The sequence below is a fragment of the Rattus rattus genome, chromosome 2 (assembly GCF_011064425.1).
Source record: "Rattus rattus isolate New Zealand chromosome 2, Rrattus_CSIRO_v1, whole genome shotgun sequence".
Classification (NCBI taxonomy): domain Eukaryota; kingdom Metazoa; phylum Chordata; class Mammalia; order Rodentia; family Muridae; genus Rattus; species Rattus rattus.
Genome location: NC_046155.1, coordinates 8991552 through 9012802, shown reverse-complemented (window position 1 = coordinate 9012802; position 21251 = coordinate 8991552). Strand labels below are relative to the sequence as shown.

The 21251-nt window shown below is 51.4% G+C and overlaps 2 protein-coding genes across 3 annotated transcripts; both read left to right on the top strand.

Moving 5' to 3' along the window:
• Positions 1-171: 171 nt before the first annotated feature.
• Eml3 (EMAP like 3) lies at positions 172-11351 on the top strand. Of its 2 annotated transcripts, none has more exons than XM_032891546.1 (22): positions 172-517; positions 1353-1524; positions 1601-1858; positions 1943-2056; positions 3341-3408; positions 3559-3682; positions 3911-4081; positions 4249-4318; positions 4405-4515; positions 5039-5134; positions 6374-6529; positions 6718-6859; positions 7224-7375; positions 7455-7580; positions 7657-7788; positions 8348-8415; positions 8957-9045; positions 9123-9220; positions 9356-9443; positions 10356-10454; positions 10686-10816; positions 10904-11351. In XM_032891546.1, the coding sequence occupies exons 1-22, from the start codon at positions 496-498 to the stop codon at positions 11105-11107; spliced, it is 2691 nt and encodes an 896-aa protein (XP_032747437.1). In that variant the 5' UTR covers positions 172-495; the 3' UTR covers positions 11108-11351. The 2 variants fall into 2 exon arrangements, with proteins under 2 accessions (XP_032747437.1, XP_032747436.1); XM_032891545.1 differs by having other exon boundaries at positions 1598-1858.
• Positions 11352-11532: 181 nt separating this feature from the next.
• Mta2 (metastasis associated 1 family member 2) lies at positions 11533-20903 on the top strand. Its single transcript, XM_032891541.1, has 18 exons — positions 11533-12148; positions 13354-13421; positions 13708-13801; positions 15359-15476; positions 15750-15813; positions 15978-16095; positions 16374-16476; positions 16663-16762; positions 16876-17064; positions 17158-17232; positions 17354-17412; positions 17619-17716; positions 17835-17974; positions 18374-18602; positions 18934-19023; positions 19502-19620; positions 19720-19868; positions 20088-20903. Exons 1-18 carry the CDS (start codon positions 12121-12123, stop codon positions 20251-20253), a joined length of 2007 nt encoding a protein of 668 aa, XP_032747432.1. The 5' UTR covers positions 11533-12120; the 3' UTR covers positions 20254-20903.
• The last annotated feature ends 348 nt before the right edge of the window (positions 20904-21251 follow it).

The window sequence follows — 21251 nt, the reverse complement described above, 5'->3', positions numbered from 1 at the left end:
GTGAGAGTTTGGTACACTGGGCTCGAGGCTTAGAGACCCAGATCTCAGGCCCTACGTCCCCTCCCAGGTCCTCTGGGAGCCTGGGGGCCGGAAGCCGGGCTAGATCCTGGCGGGGTGAAGGGTCATCCCTGTGTCCCCGCCTCAGGCCAGAGCCTCGGGTCCCGGACAGGGAAGGGTTACCTGGCGGCCCGCCCCCTCCTCCGGCCCGCCCCCCTCCCGCGCTTGCTGGCGACTCCCGTCCCGCGCCTGTTTGTGCTGCGGCGCAGTGGCTCTGGACGGCCCGGTCACTGCACCCCGGGAGCCCACCCGGGGAGAGTAAGAGGCCCAGCTCCACAGCGCCCCCTCCAATTCCTGTCCCCACGCTCGACAGCGCCCCCGAGGGGTGGCACTGCTCCTCTCCGCGCGCGCCCTGGTGCTTCCTTCCCCTCTCCTTAGCCATGGTCCCCGCGGCTTAGACGCCTCCGACGCCGCTGCTCGGAGCAACGCGGGGGCCGGATGGACGAAACTGCGGGGCCCGGTGAGTACGGGGCGGGGCGGGCGGCGTGGCCTGGATTCCCTGAGTGCCAGCCCGACGGGCACTGCCAGTGCTGGACCACTGTCTAGTGGCGTGCACGCGTGCTCCTGCGCCCCGGGGGCTCTGAGCATCCTCCTCAGTTCTTCAGGTTGTCCAATTCTAGTTCCTGGGAACCCGTTCCTGTCATTTTGGACTTCTTAATGCCATTCTACTCCTCGGTTCTCTGTGCCTCTCTTAGTTTCCTTGACCAATGTGTCACACTGGGCCTCTTCCCCCGGGAATTCCAGGTCTTTATTTCTGACTTCCACAGTTACCTTGAGATGTACACTGTAACAGCTCTTCACTGATATTCTCTACACTCGCCAGATTGTGTTCCTTACACCTCTCAGTCTGACTTTACTGTCCAGTTCATTTTCTTGTGTCTCTAGCTTCTTGGCTGTGATTGCATTTGGTAGAGACTTGCGCTTGCTGGTGGGGTGAGAGAACTGTGGTTCCTCACCAGTATTGCCCCTGTCTCTCCTGTCTCTCTCTCCGGCTCCCACATACCTCGGCAGTATTCCATGTTTCCCCCCTGGTACTCCATGATACTTTGTCTTTGCGGAGGCCGAGACAGCAGCAGGAAGAGAGTTTTGTCAGGCTCATTGCCTGTCCTGCTAGGAGGAGGCCCTTGATCCTCTACCATCTCCGTCCATCTCCTCCCCTCTGGATGAGCTTTCAAGCTTTAGACTGCTTGAGAGGGTTAGCTCTATTGAATGGTCCGGTTGTAACGTTAGGTGGGAGGACAGAACCATCCTCCAGGTAGTGGCACTTTTCTGAGTGCTTCTTTCCCCTTTCCCAGGTGAGGGCCCTGCTCATGAGACCCTGCAGACCCTGAGCCAGCGGCTTCGGGTGCAGGAAGAAGAGATGGAACTGGTAAAGGCAGCCTTGGCAGAAGCCCTTCGCCTGCTGCGGCTGCACGGCCCCACCACAACCTTGCAGGGCTCCGGCATATCAGCCCCAACAAGGAACAGGTACACAAGCCAGCACACTCACTCTTCCTTCCCGGGAACTTTGGGGCATCAGGTTAATTTGCTGTCTCCCCAGCAGCATTACCGTCCCCCCAGGACTGCCACCTACGTGCAGCCCTTCCTTGGTGAGCCGAGGCACGCAAACAGAGGAAGGATTGGAGATGGAGCCAATCTCTGGACCCCCTGGCCTGAGCAATGGACCTCCAGCTCTTCAGGGGGGCAGTGAAGAGCCTAGCGGGACCCAGTCTGAAGGAGGGTGCAGCAGCAGCAGTGGGGCAGGCTCCCCTGGCCCCCCAGGAATCCTCAGGCCTGTGCAGCCCCTGCAGCGTTCTGACACGTAGGTGTCCTGTGATTGCAGCTTTTGGGTGGAACGTCTGGGAAGCAGGCTTGATTTCTCACTTTTTTCATTCTGCTCCACCAGGCCCCGAAGAAATTCCTCCTCCTCCTCCTCCCCCTCAGAGCGGCCCAGGCAGAAACTCTCCAGGAAGGCTGCTTCCTCAGCCAACCTGCTATTGCGGTCAGGGAGCACAGAGAGGTGGGTAAGCCTTCTCTTCCACGTCTAACTTGCTGTACCCCAGGCTTGACTTCTTGACTTTCTCCATTCCTGGGTGGGGTGGGTGACCTCATTACCCAACAGGAAGAAAGAAACAAAGCTTTCCTTGGGACTCCTTCAGTGTTCTGGGGCCTGTGCTAAAACTCTCCTCCGAGTCATTAAGGCCCTGTAACATCTTCGGTGAATGGATGGTCTCTTGTGCACAGGTGAAGCAGGCTCGGGGAGGGCAATCGGTTGCCTGAGGTCACAGAGTCAAGCTCTGAAGCTAATTTTTCCTGATTCTAGTTCAGCTGACTTTTTTTTTTTTTTTAAAGATTTATTTATTTATTATATATAAGTACACTGTAGCTGTCTTCAGACGCCCAGAAGAGGGCATCAGATCCCATTACAGAGGGTTTTTAGCCACCATGTGGTTGCTGGGGTTTGAACTCAGGACCTCTGAAAGAGCAGGCAGTGCCCTTAACCACTGAGCTATCTTTCCAGCCCTCAGCTGACGTTTTCATATCACAACATACCTTTCAAAATTCTCGGAGCTAAAAGCTCTGATGACATTTTATTTGTTTAGTGGAGACAGGATCTAGGCCTGGGTTGGCCTAGAGTTCACTTTGTAGCCCAGGCTGACCTAAAAGGCATGCTAGTCCTTTCTTGGCCTCCAGAGTGCTGGGAAGATACCTGGCAGCTCTCTTCCACAGATGGCTATCCCCAGGGCTTCAGCCCATCCCCATTCCCTACAAAGCCCTGCTCTGCCTACTCCTGTATCCTAAGGACATCCTAGTGCCAGGAAGCCTGCTGGTATCACTGGGGTCACTTGTCCTTTCTCAACTTCTACTCCATTCTCTAAAGAGCTATTGTCAGCTTTTCATCCGGTGACAGTGACCTCTGGAATTCAATTGTCATTTTCCTTTTGGGAGATTTTGCCTACCTCCCGGCTTCCTGAAAGGCAGGGCTGGTCTATATTCTGGCCCCATTTCACAAATATGGAAATAAGAAGTTGGTAGAGGCCTAGAAAAAGGGCCTGGGCTATAGTTTTACAGTTCTCTTCACTTACCTTTATGTTGGCTTCTCTTTCTTTTTTCCTTTTCTTCCTCCATTTCTCTCCCTCTCTCATTTCTTCCCTCCCCCCCTCTCTCTTTCTTTCCTTCTTTCTACTAAAAGCCCCCATCTCTTTATAGGCTGACTGGGAGGAACCTCCTGCAGTACATTGTCCCTCCCCTCTCAGGTCTTGACACTTGAGCCTGGTCTTATACTTTTACCTCTTCTCAATAGCCGGGGCAACAAAGACCCCCTGTCCAGTCCTGGGGGTCCCGGATCTCGGAGGAGCAATTATAACTTAGGTATGTAATGAATGGCAGAAGGAAGAACTTGCATGACGGAATTAGGGTTCGGCCTCCAACCCTAGGAGCTTCTTCGGGGAAATCTGTCAGGTATCGTGGGCTTGCTGCTCTGGCCCTCGGGGAGGCTTACTTCTCTGCTTTTCTGTGTAGAAGGCATTTCCGTAAAGATGTTCCTTCGTGGCCGTCCCATCACCATGTACATTCCGTCTGGCATCCGAAGCCTTGAGGAGCTGCCCAGTGGCCCACCCCCGGAGACCCTGAGCCTTGACTGGGTGTATCCTATTCTGTTCCATGGGTAGAACCGCTTCCCACAATGGGTCCCCCTTCCTTCTTTACAGTTTCTTTCTGTGTGTGTGGGGGGGGACAAGGACTCCTGTGAATCATCCCCTACCATCCCAATGGGGATGGTAATGCCAAGTGGGAGCTTCGCCATTTTCTTGGTCCATTCTTAGTCTTCCTGTCCTTGGTCTGGCCCTTTCCTTGACCACGATTCCCAACACAGTTATGGGTACAGGGGTCGTGACTCTCGCTCTAATCTATTTGTGCTGCGCTCTGGGGAGGTGGTCTACTTTATTGCCTGTGTAGTGGTGCTGTACCGACCTGGGGGAGGCCCAGGGGGTCCTGGAGGTGGCGGCCAGAGACACTACCGGGGTCATACAGACTGCGTTCGATGGTGAGGGTTTGGGGTCTGGGGCTGGTAGGCTTGACAGGGAGAGGGTCTGGCTACGGGTGGAAGGGTAGAAGGTTAGAAGTTGCCTTGCTGCTTCTTAAGCAGGGAAAACATGTCTTGGGTGGTCTTGAGAGAGACACCTTTCCTAGAGTTCTCCTCCCCTTACTTAGCCTTGCTGTTCACCCCGATGGTGTCCGTGTAGCCTCAGGACAGACAGCTGGAGTGGACAAGGATGGAAAGGTAATGTCAACGCAGAATATTGAACAGATAGGATGAGATAACAGGTCAATTTTTCTTCTCAGTTCTGACCCCTTCTCTTCTACTAGCCCCTGCAGCCCGTGGTTCATATCTGGGACTCAGAGACACTTCAAAAACTGCAGGAGATTGGACTGGGTGCCTTTGAGCGTGGCGTGGGGGCCTTGGCTTTTTCAGCAGCGGTGAGCTGGGCTCAAAGCTTCGAGATTTTTTTGTTTGTTTGTTGTTGTTGTTTGTGAGACAGGGTTCCTCTATGTGTAGTCCTGGCTGTCCCGGAGGTCAGTTTGTACACCAGGCCGGCCTTGAAATCAGAGATCCACTTGCCTCTGCCTCCCAAGTTCTGGGATTAAAGACGTGTGCCACCACACATGGCTGCTTGTGTTTTGAGGCAGGGTCTCATGTACCTTCAGCTGGCCTGTCTAACTCAGTATGTAGACGAAGGTGGTTTTGAACTCTTGATCCTTCCGTCTCTACCCACCAGTTCTTATAGGTTTGTGCCCCCATATTTAGGTAGACCCTTATTCTTGCTCAGAACACCACTCTTTGGTTTTACCAGGAAGCCTGGAGAAGGTGTGGTGTTCTGGGCTCACACAGCCAGTTCTCCTGAGGGAGACCAGTCAACTTCTTTTGCCTTTCCAACCTGTGATAGAATCTCGGTCTAATGTCCAGACCTCCGGAACTCACAGGGCTGGGTCTCATCCTCAGGATCAAGGTGCTTTTCTTTGTGTGGTGGATGATTCCAACGAGCATATGCTGTCCGTGTGGGACTGTAGCCGGGGAGTGAAGCTGGCTGAGATCAAGGTGAGGAGCCTAGGTGGCTTGATGGTTTCTGAATCTGGGGTAGGGCGGGAGTGGTGGAATACAGACAGTCCCAGGTTTACTTACATACATACGTACACTTTCTTACTCAGGCAAACTCAGTTCTCTCAGCTTTTGTTTCTCCATCTGTGCACTGGGAACTACAGAAGTTCTAGTGGGGACTACAGTTTTTTAGGGGATCAGCTTTTCCCCCCCTTGCAGTGTTGAGGGTCAAACCAGGGCCTTAAATATGCCAGGCAAGGCATTCTACTATTGCTCTCTACCTTCAGCCATCAATGAGAGCCTTGGAGGAAGAATTACCTTGGGGCCTCAGGACTTTCAGACCAGCTGTTAGGAAGCAGATTGAGTCACAGAGTAGACTTTCGAGGCACAAGCCTATAATCCCAGCTCCTCTGGAGCTGAAGGAAAGAAGGCTGAGGGTGTAGCCCAATCTCAATATGGCAATAGAAGTAAATGGAAAAGGATGGGCATAGGTGTGCACGCCTTTAATCCCAGCACTCAGGAGGCAGAGGCAGGTGGAGCTCTGTGAGTTCAAGGTCAACCTGGTCTACGGAGCAAGTGTGTTCCAAGATAGCCAGGGATACAGAGAAGCCCTGTCTCAGAAAAACAAAAACAAAAACAAATCAGTTGAGGAGTCAAGTCCTGGGTGCAGTGGTTCATGACTATAGTTCCAGCACTTGAAAAGCTGATGCAGGAGGAGTACTGAGAGTTCTAGGCAGTATGGTTTATACAGTAAGCTGTCTCAACAAAGAACAGCAAATCAAAAACCGAAAAAAGCCACTTGTGGTGGTGCATAACTATGAACTTAGCATTTGGGGAGTGGAGGCAGGAGAATCAGGAGTTCAAAGTTCATCCTCAGCTGGCTACATTGGCTGCTCTAGGACAACCAGAGGTATATGAACCAGTCACAAGGAGCAAACCTAAGCAGGGTGTGGGGGTGCACACCTTTAATCCTACCACTTGAGGCAGAGGCACGTGGATCTCTGATTTTGAGACCAGCCTGGTCTACAAAGTGAATTCCAGGACAGCCAGGATCACACAGAGAAACCCTGTTTCAAAAAAAGAAAGAAAGAAAGAGATGAGGAAAGGAAGAAAGAAAGAAAGAAAGAAAGGAAGGGAAAAAGGAAGAAAGAAAGAGAAAGGAAGGAAAGAAAGAAAGGCATCAAAGACAATGGTGTTCAGGACTTAGGGTGGCTGAATCAAGTGTCTTCCTTTCTTCAGAGTACAAATGACTCAGTCCTCGCTGTTGGCTTCAGCCCTCGTGACAGCAGCTGTATTGTCACCAGTGGAAAATCTCATGTCCACTTTTGGAACTGGAGTGGTGGAACAGGGGTTCCTGGGAATGGGATCCTCGCCCGGAAGCAGGGTGTTTTTGGGGTGAGGTGTGGATGGGTGGTGCAGTGGAGAGGGAAGTGGGCTGAGTACTACAGACTCAAATGTGCCCTAGCACCCCCAACTGTCCTGTGACATCTACAGACTCAAATGTGCCCCAGCACCCCCAACTGTCCTGTGACATCTGTAGATTCTATAATTGTCCTATGATACCTGTTCTTTGCCCTCTCCAGAAATACAAGAAACCCAAGTTTATCCCTTGCTTTGTGTTCCTCCCTGATGGAAACATCCTCACTGGAGACTCTGAGGGGAACATTCTTACCTGGGGTCGAAGTGTCTCTGATTCCAAGACCCCAGGCAGGGGTGGGGCCAAAGGTACGTGGTTAGGGCTAGCATTTAGGATGTTTGTATCTCAGAAAGTCTGTGGGAACAGAGCAGAGGGTTCCCTTTTACCTTGAGAACTAATGAACTCCCCGGGGGGCTGGTCTAGAAAGGTGGGGGCCATAACAGTAAAGGAGAGAAGGCCAGGAATTTGAGTTTGTTAAAATCTCAGGCTCAAAGCTCAGGTCAAAGATTTCTCTTTTTTTTGCCTCTGTTGCTATGAACTGAAAGTCATGAGGCTTAGAGAGTTCTATGGGTGCGCAGTAGCTGGAATTATTCTGTGTTGTGATGCTCTAAGCTGTTCCTTTCCCTGTTGACTGGACTCTGCGAGCATGACTTACCTGAACTTTACCAACAGAGACCTACACAATCGTGGCCCAGGCCCATGCTCACGAGGGGTCCATCTTTGCCCTGTGTCTCCGACGGGATGGGACAGTGCTGAGTGGTGGTGGGCGGGACCGACGGCTGGTACAGTGGGGGCCGGGGTTGGTGGCCCTCCAGGAAGCTGAGGTGAGAGGGGCTGGGGTCAAGGAAGGGATGGGGAGAGGAATGGCCAGTATGCTTTTGACGTTCTGTTATTACTCTGTAGATTCCAGAACACTTTGGAGCTGTGAGGGCCATTGCTGAAGGGCTTGGCTCTGAGCTGCTGGTGGGAACCACAAAGAATGCATTACTGAGGGGAGATCTGGCTCAGGGCTTCTCTCCTGTTATCCAGGTTTGGAAGCCAAAAGCCAGGGGAAGTAGGGAAGGGAATTTGGGGGAAGAGCAGCGGTAACTATGTTCTGTTGCAGGGCCACACTGATGAGCTCTGGGGGCTGTGCACGCATCCCTTCCAGAACCGCTTCCTCACCTGTGGCCATGACCGGCAGCTCTGCCTGTGGGATGGGGAAGGCCATGCACTGGCCTGGAGCATGGACCTGAAGGTGGAGTCCTTAGTCTATCGTGCTACACCTGCGCTGACTCCCTAACATTGCCTTTCCTTCTGTGCCTGGGACAACAGGCTGTTCAGATATGAATTCTGTAGAGACTGGGAAAATGACACCTGGGCACTGCCGCTGCCTCAGGCCTCATTTTGGTTCAGCAGCTAAATAGTTCATCTGTAGCATGGCTAGGTGTTTTCAGTGTCTTCCCCTTCCTAGGCTCTAATCTCAGGTCTCTCCTGCCTCCTTTTCTCTGGTTGAGGTTTCTAAGATGACAAAGTGTCCACCCAGACACTTACTGGAAAGCCATCTTCTTTCATTAACCTTTGTCTTTAATTAACATTTACTACATACATATCAGTTTTGACTGTGACCCAGGCCTTTTCCTTCCCTAACCCCCCCGACCACTGTCCTTTGAATCATGTCTCTAGTGTTTCCTGCTCTACTCTCATGTGTTCTCCTACCGCCCTCCCCCTTCACCCCTAATCCCTTGAAGCCTGCCTCCTTATCTCACGGGCCCCTTAGAAATACAATTTCTTGAATTCACCTTCTTTTTCCCCAGGAGACGGGTTTATGTGCTGACTTCCACCCAAGTGGGGCAGTTGTGGTCGTAGGACTGAACACAGGGAGGTGAGAGAATACCAGATCTCCTGTGAAGAAAAGTGGGGAAGTCTAGGAAGGATTCTTGTTAACAGGGGAAGGGACAAGAGATGACCAAGGCAAACTAAAGGGTTGAGTCACACCTTTTCATGTTCTGGTGCTTCTCTGAGCCCAGGTCTCCCCTCCCCTGCTGTCACCAAGTCTTCCTCACCTATGCTCTTCAGTCTGGGAGGGAGCAAAAATGGGGTGGCAGCCCAGGATGGGGAAGCAGTGGGACTGGGAGGGGTGGATGTGGGTGGGCAAACAGGGAAGTGACAGGCTTACTGACTCCACGAGGTTTCTGTGGTTGGCCTGGTCTGCAGTTTCTGACTTCTTTCCCAGGAGGCATTGGAAGCCCCTCAGCTCTTATAGGCCCTTAGCCTCTTCCCATTCCCCAGCCTAAGGGTGCAGTGGTCGACACCACAGCCTTTTGATGTTCTCTGTCTCCTCGCTGAGTCTTTGCTCAAAGCCTTCCTGGTGTACAGGATGGCTCACATCCTGCCCTCTTGCTTCCTTCCCTTCTCCCTTTCAGGTGGTTGGTTTTGGACACAGAGACTAGAGAGATTGTGTCTGACGTCACTGATGGCAATGAACAGCTCTCAGTTGTCCGGTACAGCCCAGGTGGGAGCCATCCCCCCCCACCCCCCGGGCCTGGGTCCTACTCTGGCTCTTCTTTGTCTGAATACATCTCTTTGTAGATGGGTCGTACCTGGCTATTGGCTCCCATGACAACATGATCTACATCTATAGCGTTTCCAGTTGTGGCACGAAGTCCAGCCGCTTTGGCAGATGTATGGTAAGGACGCTGGGGTGGAAGGTGGGATTTGTTAACTGGGGGCACAATAACAGGGGTTTGATGGCATTAAGGGCGGCTTGTCTGGGGATGGGAGGTGGTAGCCATCTTGTCAAATGCTTGACTCTTGTTCCCCAGGGGCACTCCAGTTTTATCACTCACCTTGACTGGTCCAAGGATGGGAATTTCATCATGTCCAATTCTGGGGATTATGAGATTCTTTACTGTGAGTGGCAGGGAGATGGGGATAATTTAAAATTTTTTTTTCATCAGGCTGGTTTAGAATTCTTTATGTGGCCCATGCTGTTTTTGCATTTGTCATCCTCCTAATTATGTCTCCTAAGAGATTATGTGGGGGCCGACATGAGGCTTCTAGTCAGGAGGGATGATGGTATTGGAGGAGCATTAAGCAGAGGGGCTGATGTGGAGGGAAATGGAATTGGAATTGTACATAGGAACAATCCAGTAAGTAGGTAACTACACTTTCACACTGTCTCTTTTCCAACAAGAACTCAAGGGAGTTGAAAAATGGACCAGGCATTGTGGTGCATGCCTTTAATTCCTGAACTTGAGAGGCAGAGGTAGGTGGCTAGATTTTTGTGAGTTCAAGGCCAGCCTGATCTACATAGTGAGTTCCAGGCCAGCCAAGGCTACATAGGAAGACTGTGTCTCAAAATACAACATTAAGGAAAAAGAATGATGCACTAAGAAGACTTTGCTTTGGGATAGCTTCTTAGGGCAAGTGTATGGGGGCGGGGGGCTACTTTATTTAGGAAGGAGAAGCTGATGAGAAACTGTCAGTACTTTATCCAGAGGTTGAGGCAGGAATGGAAAGTTCCAGGGATGCCTAGGCTAGCTTCTCTGTTTCTGATTCAGGGTTCCCTCTGTCACCTGGCTGTCCTGGAACTCACTTTGTAGACAACGGTGGCTCTCAACTCAGAGATTGGTCTGCCTCTCTAGTACTTAGATTAAAGGCATGTACCACTATGCAGGGCTAGCTCAAAGCCAAACCAAATCAAACAACTTCAGTGTGAACTTAGGAAGCACACAGTGGGGATCATAATGGACACTATACCTATGATTAGTTCACATTCTCTGAGGGAAGGATGACAGCTGAGTAGGGACAATTTCCACCTAGGGGATGTGGCTGGAGGCTGCAAACTGCTAAGGAATCGCTATGAAAGCAGAGACCGTGAGTGGGCCACCTATACCTGTGTGCTGGGCTTCCACGTCTATGGTGAGCCAGAATCCGGATCCCTTTAGGAGGGCTGGGGAAACAAGGAGGAACCCATTCCGGGCTCAGAATACTGGGTGTGTGCCACCCTCTGGGTGGGGGTCATAGCGGCAAATCCAGGTCAGGTGGCCCCTTGGGACTGGAAGGATTGTCTGGATCACGCAGTGGCAACCTGAAAACACTGCAGCTCTAGGTTGTGGGTAGCAGCCTGGCTCAGGCTACCTGTTGTGTTAGGTGTGTGGCCTGATGGCTCTGACGGGACAGACATCAACTCCCTTTGCCGCTCCCACAATGAACGGGTGGTGGCCGTAGCAGACGACTTCTGCAAAGTACACCTCTTTCAGTACCCATGCGCTCGAGCCAAGGTGAGGCCTCGGGACCACTGGGCCCAGGAGGGTAGGTTTGGGACCCTGCCATTGTTGCAACTGTTTCTTTTTTTTTTTCTCATCTAGGCTCCAAGTCGTATGTACTCAGGCCATGGCAGCCATGTGACTAGTGTCCGGTTCACACACGACGACTCATTCCTTGTCTCCTTAGGTGGCAAGGATGCTAGCATCTTTCAGTGGCGAGTGCTGGGGGCAGGGAGCTCTGGACCCGCTCCTGCCACGCCATCTAGAACTCCCTCTCTGTCCCCTGCCTCCTCCCTGGACGTGTGATTGATGCCGGATGGTCTTGTCCTTCTGGTACTGTGGTCTGGCCCCACCCTGGCCAAACCCCCTAGGACCAAGGACAGTCTTTTCCTGGGCTGGCTTTTTCTTTGACTTAATACATTCCCAATTGCGCATTTTCCTGGAGGGGTGAACCACCCCATTGCACACACGATAACAGACTTGCTGGTTGAGCCGGGCAATTCAACTCTGACACTCTGCCCGGTGAGGGGCAATAAAAAGAAAAAAGTCACTGCCTGGTACTTTTGTGCGGCGGGTCCCTCAGGGGCCCAGTTGTGTTAGAATGAAAGAAAAAAGTGCAGGGCGGGAAGAGAAAAGGGAGCTCAGACCAAATATGCAAATAACAGGCAAAGCGGCTTGCAAATAACTTTAAGAAGCGTGAGGGCGCGCGCGCGCCCTAGGCGCCACTGTCGGAGTTGCTAGGACCCATAGTGCAAAGAGTTAATTCTGGCTCCCCCACCGCCCTCGAGGGCGGGGTCGAGCTGTAACGGAAATAACCGAGCGCGGGGCCGCGGCTGAGCGAAAGGAGCCGAGTTCCTTCCGGAAGTGGCCGATCGGTGGGGTCTTGCTCTCCGACCTGAGCCGAGAGCTGGGCCTTGTTCTCCGGATCGGCCGAAGGTGTTCCGGAAGGAGGCGAACCCGGACGCGGGCAGGGCAAACCTTCCCAGCGGTTGGCACCACAGGACGTCTGCTGGGACTCGGTGAGAACGCTAGGAGCCGGAACCTGACTCCGGTCAGGCAGGAACCGAGCTCGTTCCGGAAGAAGGCGAGCAGACCGGAGCCGGCCTCGGTATCCCAGTGTGAGGCTATAGCAGCGTCGTCGTCGCGCGGGCAGTGATGAACCGCGACGGCTGAGTGAGCAGAGGTGCCGGCTGCTCGGGCCCCATCGACACTTCCGCGAAGCGTCAGCCCCGCGCTGGGGGCTTCGTCTGGAGCTGAGCTTTGCCCCCGCGAGCCTCCCGGACCTCTTTGTGTGGCCGGAGGCGGCGGCGGGAACGGCCATGGCGGCTAACATGTACCGGGTAGGAGGTGAGTACCCTGGGCGGAAGAGGCTGAGGCCGGGACCAGGGAGACTCGGTGTCCGTAAGCGCGGGGGAGCCACATCTGGGGTTGTACGGGCCGCGGCACCGACCGGAACCGGAACCGAGCTGTGGTTCCGCGGCGGCGACGCTGTCGGGCTCAGAGTCTACCGCAGAGACATACCTGCAGCCGTAACGGTGCTCTGAGATCCGCGACTGGATCGCTGGGCTGGAAGTGGCCTTGGAAGGCGCCGGAGTGACCACTGGGCCAGCCGTTGGAGAGGCAGGCGCGCAGGGTTTTTCTTTTCTGTGGCGTCTTGTGTGTTCACCAAGGTGGGGCCTGAACAGTTTACTCAATTCTCCGATACAGGGGTTCAACTTCAGTGCAAAGTTCTTTGGACTCCAGGGAAGCCCCTGTTCTTATCTCTTAAGTCCCACTTTTGAGTGAAGATCTGACTTTAGAATTGGTTGTTGCAGGTGTAGGGGGTAAAAACTCATTTCCTCCTCTTTTCCTTGTTTCTTTCTAGACAAGGTTTCTTCTCTGGGTAGCCTTGGCTGTCCTGGAACTCATACTGTAGACCAGGCTGGCCTTGAACTCAGAGATCCGCTTGCCTCTGCCTCCTGACTGCTGGAACTAAAGGTGTGTGGCACCACCGCCTGGCAAAGTATTTCCATAATCTCTTTTTCTTCCTTTCATCCTCCCTTCCTTCCTTCCCCCTCCCCCACCCCCTTTTTCTCTCTCTCTCTTTCCTTTTTGAGGCAGATTTCTTTTTTCCTTGTTTCTTTCTTTTTTCATACGTTTCTTTTTTTTTTTTTTTTTTCCCCCGGAGCTGGGGACCGAACCCAGGGCCTTGCGCTTGCTAGGCAAGCTCTCTACCACTGAGCTAAATCCTCAACCCCTCCTTGTTTCTTTCTAGACAAGGTTTCTCTGTGTAGCCCGGTCTGTCCCGGAACTGTGAGCTGTAGAACTGGCTGGTTATGAAGCAAGAGATCCTCCTGCCTCGGCCTCCCAGAGTGTTGGGATTAAACGCGTATGCCACCTCTGTCCAGCTAATGGCGAATACTTATTTTCTTAAATGTCTTCTCGCACATCTCCACTTCATCTCCACTTCATCGCTACCTAGAATTTTGTCTCTTTTTGGTGCACACAGACCGACTTTCTCTTCTGGGTACTCTCCTCTGATCCTCTTGTTTCTTCCCCACCCCCTTCTACAGATTATGTCTATTTTGAGAACTCCTCCAGCAATCCTTACCTGGTTAGACGGATTGAGGAGCTCAATAAGGTGAGTGGAGCTTTTTTTTTTTTTTTAAAGATACAGGATACAGGATACAGGGTCTCTCTATTATGTAACCTTGGCTGCCAGGAACTTGCTGTGTAGACCAGGCTGATCTTAAACTCATGGAGACCCTTTTCATTGGTCCTGAAATTATCTTTGAATTTTGTCTTCATGTTAAGTTTTTCCATCTCTTCTACGTAGATCCTTAGGGAGATACTGCTGTTGTTGGACTCTGTGTACCTCCACTTTCAAATGGCCAGTTTTCCTCGTCATGTTTTTCTCCCTCCTTTAGACTGCAAACGGAAATGTGGAAGCAAAGGTTGTCTGCCTTTTCCGGCGAAGGGATATTTCTAGTAGCCTCAACAGCTTGGCTGACAGCAATGCTAGTGAGTGCCTCCATGCGTTACCCCTCTTCCTCCCTCTCCAGGATCTGAGGACTAGACATGTTCCTGCAGGTGTTTCCCCTGGTAGCAGGCCCAAGGCAGGGCGTGAGTTTGGGGGTGGAAGTGCCTGGTGTGCGGAGGGAGGCCTGTTGTTACTTGTTGGGGTTGGAAGCAGGGCGGGCAGACCATGATAAGGAAAGCCAGAGTGTGGCTTCTGTGTGGAGATATTTAGATAGGAAATGAAAGGAGCTTTAGAGAAGCAGGCACTTGGGGACATTTTGGGACAGCGGTTAGTGAGGCACTGGGGACATTGTGGGGACTTTGGGACGGTGGTTAGTGAGTGATGGTCAAGGTGAAGGTTTTGAGAAACCTGCAGAACAGGGAGGAGGCTTATGCTGTAGTGGGAGGGATGGAGGTGATAGGAAGCTAGGAGAAGTTCTTGAGCTTTCCTGCCTTCTTTTTCCTCTCCATTCCAATCTTACTGCTTTTTGCTTTGTCTGCATTTTCTCGGTGATCTCTATCTTTTTTTCACTTTGTTTCTTTTAACTCCTTTCTTCCTCCTAGATTCTTTTTCAGGCCATAGTCGTGAAAGGGTTAATGAGCTGGGCCTACCAAGTTTCTAGGCCCTTTGGGGTTTCCAGCCCCATCTGGCAGGGGCTGACCTTGGCCTTATCCAATCATAAGGAGTGGGGGTGTGGTCCTTCTTGCCCTAGCCCTGGGTGTCCCAGAGTATACACACAGAGACAACCCCTCCCCCCCCCAATATACCCCCAACTTTTCAGGGGAACAATGCATCAACAAACATGTGCCAACATTTTCTGTCCTCTTCCACTTTGGTTGGCACTTAGCCAGGTTAACTGTTTCTACCAAGACTTCAGTGCGAGCTGCTGCCTCTTGGTGAGGAAGGTGTTGGCACTGGTTTCAGAGTTGCTCTTCTTGAAAGCCCACAAACTATTATTAGCCAAGTAGAGCGAGAAAGAGCATAAGGTTGCGTGTGATGTTTCAGACACAGCAACTAGTTCTGAAGTGTGGCGAGCTGGTGAACAGACAGCAACCATGTGTGCTATTTTTACTTCTTTTTTTTTTTTTTTTTTTTTGGTTTTTTTTTTTGGGGCTGGGGACCGAACCCAGGGCCTTGCGGTTCCTCGGCAAGGGCTCTACCACTGAGCTAAATCCCCAACCCCTATTTTTACTTCTTAACTGGGTTTTAGGACCTTGGGCTGGTTGTGCAAGAAAGAGCTGATGTGACATCACACTGTGTCACAGCTTCGTTTGTGCTTTCTGTGTGGCATCAGTATTGGCAGCTAGGCTTGAGTGCACGTCCGTGGCATCAGTGTGCTCTCACATTAGAAGGATGTGATACTTCCTTTGATGGAGTTAAAGAGAGGACTGAACGTCCACACTGAGGTGTAAGCCAGAAGGAAAGGCTGGTAGGGAAGAGTGAGAGGCCCGAGGAAGGTGAGGTACAGCAGCTGAGGTAGGGTGGCCTGGCCTGGCCAGCTGTCCAAGGTGCCTGTTTTCTGAGTTCGTTTCTGACTTGTTTCTTCCTCAACATTTTAGGGGAGTTTGAGGAGGAATCAAAACAGCCAGGGGTCTCGGAGCAGCAGAGACATCAACTGAAGCACCGAGAGCTTTTTCTTTCTCGGCAGTTTGAATCATTACCGGCCACACACATAAGGTATAGGACGATCAGGGTCACTGTGGCCTATGTGCCCTCATTTAAAGATGGAGAAGAGGGGATGTGGTGTATTGAGATCTGTCTCTTTTTTTTTTTTTTTTTTTTTTTTTGGGTTGATCGAAGACAGGTAGATTATTTATTTTTAAACATTTATTTATTCCAGAAGAAAGGATCAGATCCCATGATTGGTTGTCAGGACCCTGTGGTTGCTCGATTTGAACTCAGGACACTGGAAGAGCAGTCAGGACTTCTGGGTCTGTCTCTTTTTCTTAGGGGGAAGTGCAGTGTGACTCTCTTGAACGAGACGGATATCTTAAACCAATATCTGGAAAAGGAGGTGAGGAGGTATTAAGAGAAGAGGGAGGTGAGGGAATGTTGCCTCCTAAAGGCTTAGACAGGTAAAGAGGTAAAGGAAAGGGTTCATGGACCTCAGCAGGGAAGTCTGGGTAGACCCACTTTTCAGTGGACTCCTTCCCACCAACCTCCTCTCTTCCCCTTCAGGACTGCTTTTTTTACTCACTGGTGTTCGACCCTGTGCAGAAGACACTTCTGGCTGATCAAGGGGAGATCAGAGTTGGTTGCAAATTCCAAGCTGAGATCCCAGATCGTTTGGCAGAGGGTAAGCAACGGAACAGAAGTGCTTGAACATGAAAGTTTCTGTCTGTGGCATGATTTGGGGTACCGGTGCACAATCTGCTAGGTGTTGTGTTGTGACTCTGACAGAATGAAACTTAGGAACCTGAAAGAGACAAGTGGGCACAGCTGGGAGGGGAGTTCTGAGGTCTGAGGCCTGATGGACTCCAAGCAGAGAAGAGGAAGAAGAGCCATTGTGAGTGACTAAGAGCTCAGTTATTTCCCTCTCTCTCTCCGTGGTGATGCCATCGCTTGCTTCCTCAGGAGAATCGGATAATCGAAACCAACAGAAGATGGAGATGAAAGTCTGGGACCCAGACAACCCTCTCACAGACCGGCAGATCGATCAGTTTCTCGTGGTGGCCCGGTGAGGGTGGGTGGATCAGAAAGGTGGGCTGGGGAGGAATGGACTGAGTTCTGAGTCTCATCCATTTTTGTTTATTTTTTTCAAAGTGGGCTTTGTTTTAGACCTGGGCATTTTTCTTTTTTTTCTTTAGTTCCTGAACCCGCTTGAACTTTTCTCTTCCCTTCTTGACTTTCAATCTCTTCTTAGAGCCGTGGGAACCTTTGCCAGAGCCCTAGACTGCAGCAGCTCAATCCGGCAGCCAAGCTTGCACATGAGTGCAGCTGCTGCGTCCCGAGATATCACCCTGGTGAGCGCACGTTGATGGAGAGCAGTTGGGCAGGAGAGGAGGAGGGAGTCTTGGAGGAGGTAGAAGTGCTTAAAGGGCAGCAAGTCCTCAGATTCGTTCTGTATTTTTGGTAGTTCCATGCCATGGACACGTTGCAAAGGAATGGCTATGACTTGGCCAAGGCCATGTCAACCCTGGTGCCACAGGGAGGTCCAGTGCTCTGTCGGGATGAGATGGAGGAATGGTCTGCTTCTGAAGCTATGCTGTTTGAAGAAGCTCTGGAGAAGTATGGGAAGGATTTCAATGACATCCGCCAGGACTTTGTAAGTGAATAGGACTGGGAGAAGTGAGAGCCATGCAGGAGCCGGGGCCTAGGATCGGATGCCTTCTCATCCTCTGTTCGCTGTTCGTTTTAGCTACCCTGGAAGTCACTTGCAAGCATAGTCCAGTTTTATTACATGTGGAAAACCACAGATCGGTATATTCAGCAGGTAAGGGTAGGGCTGGCCGGGAGGCCGGGCCAGGGGCTACCTGCTTACCTCTACCTTTTGCTTTGTTTGGTTTCCTTTGTACTGAGATGCTCTGAATTTCTTTCTCCTTTTCTTCTTCTAGAAAAGATTGAAAGCTGCTGAAGCAGACAGCAAACTGAAACAGGTCTACATCCCCACTTAGTAAGTATGGCAGAGGGGAGACTGTCTTCCTTAGAGATTGGGTTAAGCAGGGAGCAGAAGCCAATCGTAGGCGCTGTAGCTCAGTGAGAAGCATGGGCTTAATGTGCACAAGGCTGTGGGCCTAGTCCTCAGCACTCCAGAGAGAGAGACACAAGGGGTTATTTTCCTAACTAGCATCTGCCTTCTCCTCTTGTTTCCTTCATTAGTACTAAGCCAAACCCTAACCAGATCATTTCTGTGGGTTCAAAACCTGGCATGAATGGGGCTGGATTCCAGAAAGGCCTGACTTGTGAGAGCTGCCACAGTAAGTTCCAAGGAGGGACAGGGCTGCTGGGGATGGGTTGCCCTTGGGTCCTAGGGATTTGAGGACGTTGGGTGGCATATTTCCTGCCAGCAAATTTCCCTTCTCTCTGCTCCTGTAGCCACACAGTCTGCCCAGTGGTATGCTTGGGGCCCACCTAACATGCAGTGCCGACTTTGTGCTTCCTGTTGGATTTACTGGAAGAAGTATGGGGGGCTGAAGACGCCGACCCAGCTTGAAGGGGCTGCTCGGGGCACCACAGTAAGAACCAGTGGATGGGAGGTTGGCCTGGTGACTGAGCACGTGGGTCTCTGAGTTAGAGGCCAGCCTGGTATACATAGCAGGCTCCGGCCGGGGCAGCCAGGCTACATAGTTAGATTTTGTCTCAACAAATGGAAAAGAATCACTGCAAGAACATGCCGGATGGGATGGGGAGAGCGGGGCTTACGGTGTGAACTTGAGTACAAGTCAGAAGACCTTTGACTTCTTCCATGGAGACTGTCAAATGGGCAGGAGCACTTACTAAGTATTGGGACGCCAGGAAGGTCGGCAGGGGTTTCAGTGAAGAGGTCAGGTAGGAAGTTTGCTGTCTGCAGGTGATGGAGGACAGAACTGCAGTGTTGATTTGCCCTTTCTCTTCTTTATGTATCATTCCTCCAGGAGCCACACTCAAGAGGTCATTTATCCAGACCTGAAGCCCAAAGTCTCTCCCCCTATACAACCAGTGCTAACCGGGCTAAGTTGCTGGCTAAGAACAGGCAAACTTTCTTGCTCCAGACCACAAAGCTGACTCGTCTTGCCAGACGGATGTGCAGAGACCTGTTACAGCCAAGGAGGGCTGCCCGAAGACCCTATGCCCCCATCAATGCCAACGCCATCAAGGCAGAGTGTAAGGACTGCGTGCTAGTGCAGAGACTTTGATCTGCCATGTCTGATGGTGCATGCTTAGAATATAAGCCCTCCGGCTGAGACAGGATATAGCTACCTCAGTCCCTGTTAGACCGGGCTATGTAATGGCTCCGGCCTAGCCTGGATTAAATAGTAGGACCCAATCTTAAGAAACAAGGCTAGGCATTGTTACACATGCCTGTAACCAAGCAGTGGAGAAGTGGAGTCAGCAGGATGATAAGCAAGTTCTAGGCTGGGACTTCACAGCAGAACCATTTCAAAAACCCAAAACAAAGCTGCAGAATGCCCAGAGGCTCTTCTCTCTTCTCCAGGCTCTATCCGACTTCCTAAGGCTGCCAAGACACCGCTGAAGATTCACCCTCTGGCGAGGCTGCCCTTGGCAGCTATTGTCAAAGATCTGGGTAGGAGATGGGAACTGCACTCAATCCAGGGTGGGTGGAAGGTTGCCAGCTAAGAGTCTTTTCTTCCTCAGAGTTTTCCTTTCACACTGAGTCCACATAAACTGGTTGTGTGTGTGTGTGTGTGTGTGTGTGTGTGTGTGTGTGTGTGTTATTCTTATTATGGTGCTTCTTGTGATAATTGGTTTTTGGTGGTGGTGCTGTAGATCAAAACCCAGAACCTCATGTATTCTGGTCAAGTATTTACCATTGAGCTCCATCTCTGGCATAGTAGTGGCTTTACATAAGTATTTTCTGATCTGAAACATGTTTTTTAAAATTTGATTAAGTAGCTTGATAGACCTTTTTCTCCATTACTAATCTTTAGGCCATTAGGGTAAACAACTGGTCAGGGTAGAGAGGGAAGAAAGAATGGTAATGAAACTACATAAGCATGAGAAGGTCTTGTTCTATTTCATCTCCCTTCTTCCTCTACTGATAGTGGCTCAGGCACCTCTGAAACCAAAAACACCTCGGGGCACCAAGACACCAATCAACAGAAACCAGCTGACCCAGAATCGAGGCCTGGGGGGCATTATGGTGAAGCGTTCCTATGAGGCTGTGAGTGACGGTGGATTGGGAAGGCTGAGTGGGTGGGCCTTTATGTCTAGTAGGAGTCTAAGGAAGGCAGCTCCTCCATGTCCCCCTGTCCTTTTCCAGATGGCAGGGGCAGGGGTCCCCTTCTCTGCCAATGGAAGGCCTCTGGCTTCAGGGATCCGTTCAAGCTCACAGCCAGCAGCCAAGCGTCAGAAACTAAACCCTGCTGATGCTCCCAATCCAGTGGTATTTGTGGCCACAAAGGATACCAGGTAGGGAGGGAGTCCACCATGGGAGGGGCTGAGAGGCTGACGATCAAGTTGGCGGGCATTGGAAGTAGGAGTGTCTGAGAAAGATGTAGGAGTGCTGAGAAAGAGGTGCACAGCAGAATGAGGCGAGGGTAGAACTGTAGAGTGCATTGTGGAGTTTTATCTGCTTGAGTCTTGCTGCTCCTCAAGCCTCCCTGTTTCTGTCTTGCTCTTTTTGGCCAGGGCTTTAAGGAAAGCTCTAACTCACCTGGAAATGCGCCGAGCTGCTCGAAGGCCCAACTTACCCCTGAAGGTGAAGACAGCGCTGATGACAGTGCGGCCCCCAGTTCCTCTGCCGGCATCTTCACATCCTGCCAGCACCAATGAGCCCATTGTCCTGGAGGATTGAGCATCTTAGGGGAAGGGAGGTGGGATGAGAGGTAAAGGGTTGGTTGCCCAAGGCATACAAATCTTCATTCCTTTTGGTATCAAAGGGAGTAAGGAGTGAGGGAGGGTTGGAGTTGGTGTGCGTGTGTCCTTGCAGGGGTCGAACACCCTCTGGTGTTACTGCCAGTATCTCCCCTTTTTGGGCTTCTCCATGCCTGTGATGGAAAACAGCCTATAGGAACTTACCTGTGTGTACCTACCCTATTTGGGGCCTGGGATCCACAGTGGGTTTGGACAGTTGGGGGGAGGGTTTTTTAATTTTTTTAAAAATTTACCTTCCTTTGTAAAAGGATGGAGGAAGGGAAGAGTAAACATATCAGGTGTTGGTCCCTGGCAGGGGGAAGGGGGAGTACACTGCCATGTCTCTTTTCTTTATTTTCTATTGGGAATGGGGGGTTACTCTTACTGTCCGGTGTCCGGACTTTCCTTATTGGAGTTTGAGGGCCCTAAGCTGGCATCAACCCCAGCCCATGCTCACTCTTCTTCCCTCCCCTTTCTCCCTCTGCCTTTTATATGCCAATTCTCAGAAATAAAGATCTTTTGTCTGTTTTTTAACCTCAGATTCTGTAATTGGTTCTTATAGTGATGAATAAAAGCTCTTTTCTTCAGCTCCTCCAGGCTCAGCTGTTTTCTGCTGCTGTGGGCGTGTGTGTGTGTGTGTGTGTGTGTGTGTGTGTGTGTGTGTGTGTGAGTGTGTGTGTGTGAGAGAGATGTGTGTGTGTGAGAGAGAGAGAGTGTGTGAGTGTGTGTGTGTGGAGAGAGAGAGAGAGAGAGTGTGTTGGGGGGTGTCTTTGAGGGAAATAGAGGGACAAAGGACATTGAAAGAGGTACAGATGGTGCTTGTTCTAGGAACAGCTTTACGAGATAAGCAGTGGACTGGAGGTAGTCTGTGCCAGCTAGCCTTCTTGTGGGACTAAAGCTTCTCCCATTGTGGGTGGAGTGCAAGCAGTATCTTGATCT

Bases quoted from the DNA above. Each gene is read 5' to 3' on its own strand.
- Mta2 (XM_032891541.1), top strand. From the start codon at position 12,121: ATGGCGGCTAACATGTACCGGGTAGGAG. The intron at 13,422-13,707 runs GTGAGTGGAGCT...TCCCTCCTTTAG, and splicing joins GGATTGAGGAGCTCAATAAG to ACTGCAAACGGAAATGTGGA. The intron at 15,814-15,977 runs GTGAGGAGGTAT...CTTCCCCTTCAG, and splicing joins ACCAATATCTGGAAAAGGAG to GACTGCTTTTTTTACTCACT.
- Eml3 (XM_032891545.1), top strand. From the start codon at position 496: ATGGACGAAACTGCGGGGCCCG. The intron at 10,455-10,685 runs GTGAGCCAGAAT...CTGTTGTGTTAG, and splicing joins GCTGGGCTTCCACGTCTATG to GTGTGTGGCCTGATGGCTCT. The intron at 10,817-10,903 runs GTGAGGCCTCGG...TTTCTCATCTAG, and splicing joins ACCCATGCGCTCGAGCCAAG to GCTCCAAGTCGTATGTACTC.